Source organism: Cyprinodon variegatus, unplaced genomic scaffold (genome assembly GCF_000732505.1).
Source record: "Cyprinodon variegatus isolate N-32 unplaced genomic scaffold, C_variegatus-1.0 Scaffold1236, whole genome shotgun sequence".
NCBI classification, from domain to species: Eukaryota; Metazoa; Chordata; class Actinopteri; order Cyprinodontiformes; family Cyprinodontidae; genus Cyprinodon; species Cyprinodon variegatus.
In genome coordinates, this window is record NW_015151689.1 from 122,773 (window position 1) to 125,874 (window position 3,102).

Genomic DNA, 3,102 nt, shown 5'->3' on the forward strand with positions numbered 1-3,102 from the left:
AATTTTTTCCCAGTTTAGAAGGCGACGTGAGATGAGCTGCAGAGGAGCTATAGGCAGGATAAGTATGGAGTGAAGTTTGTCACGTTTTTTTTTCTTAATATTTTCTTCATTATTTAACAGATTTTGCATTTAAAATAGAAATAATTGCATTTTACAGATCATATTCTTTTCACTGGGAGGACTTTCCTCTGGAGAGAAGAGTGAAGACTCATTTCTATTGGTGTACATGGATGTTAGACACATTTTTATTGGTCGATGTGCATGTCAAGAGAGATCATTTTATATTGAGGTTTATAAGTAAAGAGAATGGAGTCTGTAATATGTTTTGAAAAGAATGTAGTTAGTGAATCTCAATCTGAAAACAGAAATTTGCACACACACACACACACACACACACACACACACACACACACACACACACACACAAAAAATAATAAAAAAAACATGGGGAATGTCACCCAAACAGGTTGGCTAAATAGTTCCTGTGTTTGTGTCCAGGTGTGTGTGCAGGAAGAGGTGCGCTGCGTCGACAGCCCCGCTTACAGAGAACTCCAGAAGCTTTACGAGGCGTCGGTGCAGCAGCTCAAACAGGTCTGCAAGCATTTGGTTAAAAACATGTTTTTGCATAATTTTTCTTGTTTTTATTCTTTATTTTAAAACAGAAATCAAATGGTGGTTCAATGGTGGACATTATGAATTATTTTTAAAATGGTAATTCATTCAATAATTTGCAGCTCTAAAAAGAGCTTTAAGCTGGATTAAGTGCTAAAATGCTATTATGCTAATATGAAGCAAACACATTTTAAAAGTTAAGCTCAACAGCAGAAGAGGGGAAAAACATCTCTAAAAGGAGAAAACAACAACAAAGGTAGAGGTAAAAAGTAGAAATTTAAACAGAAACAGGAGCTGGTTTATTTAAAAATAGGAATAAACTGTATGATAAACATGTTTATAGAACAAAGGTTATACTTTGTTTACATATTTCATTCAAACGACTGTATAAATCTGCTTTTTATTTTCTCATAGTGAACTTTAGTATTTATAATTTTAAAACAACCAAATAAAGACTCTTAACAGATTCATCTGTTCCTCAGAGCTGAATTTATTCCAGACGCCAACTGAAACTTTTCCTCCATCTGTCTCCTCAGTCTCTTCCTCATGTGCAGCAGTGGGAGTCCATGTTTGCTCCTCCATCTGTTCCTCCTTCCGCTCCCCGCCGTTATCGTTTAACCTCTGTACTCGGCCTGCGTGATGAGGTCGGACACTTCATGGCTTTCTTACAGAAACATGATGCAAGGTAAGAGAAGCGGCGAGCAGTGGGATGATATGAGATGTTTGGAAGTTTAATTAGTTTTTTCGTTTTTAGCATCCATTTGATGTGTTGGTTGGACCTGGAACGCTTCAGGAAGACTTCCAAAAAGGACAAGGCCTTCAGAAAGGAGAGGTTATCTCAGATTGCCTTCAAGTACCTCAACAAAAACTACTTCTTTGGCCCAGATAGCCCTGCTACAGCAGAGCAACAGGAATATGTAGGTGACAACGGTTTTATTCATTCAAAAATGTTTTTTAAACCACTAATTTAAGTTAAAGGGAAGGGAATCAGACTGATTGACACAAATAGATCTTTAATTTAGGTTCCAGATTTAGTAAGTAGAGGCTGATAGCCTCTCCTCTGTTCTCTGTCTCCCTCTTCTGGCATCTCACAGTACTGCAGCTAAATCAACAACACAATCTGGTTAGAAATTAAATGAGATTAACTGATCTCCAGCCACTATTCCTTGGTAACCGGTGTTATTTGATGATAGCTATTCTCTGCAGCTTCCAGGGTTTGACTGTTTAACATCGGCTCCAAATCAATGACTTCACCTCACAGGGATTTACTCTGCTTTATTCAACAAAAACAAAATACTTGTGTTGAAACTGTGGAGCAAGATGTTTGTGATTTGTTAGCGTCATCCTATAAAAGCATCCAAAGCAATTATTAAAATAGCTTTAGAATTAGAAAGCCACCTCTAATGCTTCTGACTCTGTAGGGGGTTGGCTCTGACAGCTGTTCTTACATCGAACTGTCGGTTCTCTTCTGTGTGCGATGTAGAGAGACTGACAGCTTTACTGCTTTGGCCCTTCACTCATTCAGTCACATAATGCCCCTCTTTCATCTCCCTGCTTCCCACTCCCTTACTGGTTCTCCTTTCAAAAGCCTTATGAGAGTAAATGAGGGCAGGCGCAGCTGTGCACATTTCAAATAAAAAGAAAAACGTCAGAAAGATATAAGAAACAGAAAAATCTGAAGGATGAAAAGCTTGTGGGAAAAATGCAGCAGAAGGAAGGGAGGGAAACGTTTTCTGCAGGCAGGCTTTTTCTTTTTTAATGATTTGTGTTCTTGGTTCCATCTCTTGTGTCTCTGTCATCTCTTCTTGCTGAGCAGATACTGCACTGGGTGGGTGGACTGGAGCGCATGAAGGAAGGACGCTTCTCTGACCCAGTGGTGGTGGGGATCCAGGAAATAATCAGGAATTACATGGAGGAGCGATGGATGCCTCTGTTCTTGTCTACTGAAGAGTTCAGAGAGCGCCAGAAACAGAAGGAAAAGGTGATCATCACGAATCCTCACACTTTGATTTATTGAAAGAGTGCTTAACTTCTTACATTAACTGCTGATAGAAAATGAAGTCAAACACACAGAGTTCAGGCAGCTTTAAAGAGAAAAGCACCTTATTCATAATGTGCTGCTGATCCTGAACTGATCCACCACTGGGTGGCGCTCTGACCTTTAGTACCTGCCCTGTCAATGCTTAAACTAGAAACACTTTTACTTTTTATTTTGTGCTTTAGCCTTTTTCATTGTTATCATTAGTGAGTTTAGCTGATGTTTATGTGCTTTAGTTTATGACTGAAAACATTTGGTGATTTTTTTTTGTTTTGTTTTCATTTAATATTTAGTCCAATGGTTTCAAGATAAGTTTTAAAAAAAAGCGGGGGGCATGGCTTTACAAACCTCTTTTCTCACCCTCTGTCTAAAACCTTGATATATTAGATATGATAGAGTAACATAAAGTAGAATGTAAAGCCAAGAAGCAGGAGCTGCAGAGATTCAATTCA

At 38.6% G+C, this 3,102-nt stretch overlaps 1 protein-coding gene across 1 annotated transcript in view; it reads left to right on the top strand.

The window, feature by feature from the left end:
- rgs22 (regulator of G-protein signaling 22) overlaps window positions 1-3,102 on the top strand; it is a 21,630-nt gene that overhangs the window by 12,061 nt on the left and 6,467 nt on the right. The window contains exons 9-12 of the mRNA XM_015401598.1: window positions 499-591; window positions 1,149-1,297; window positions 1,367-1,529; window positions 2,429-2,593. Coding sequence (XP_015257084.1) covers window positions 499-591; window positions 1,149-1,297; window positions 1,367-1,529; window positions 2,429-2,593 — 570 coding nt within the window. The remainder of the gene's footprint in view (window positions 1-498; window positions 592-1,148; window positions 1,298-1,366; window positions 1,530-2,428; window positions 2,594-3,102) is intronic.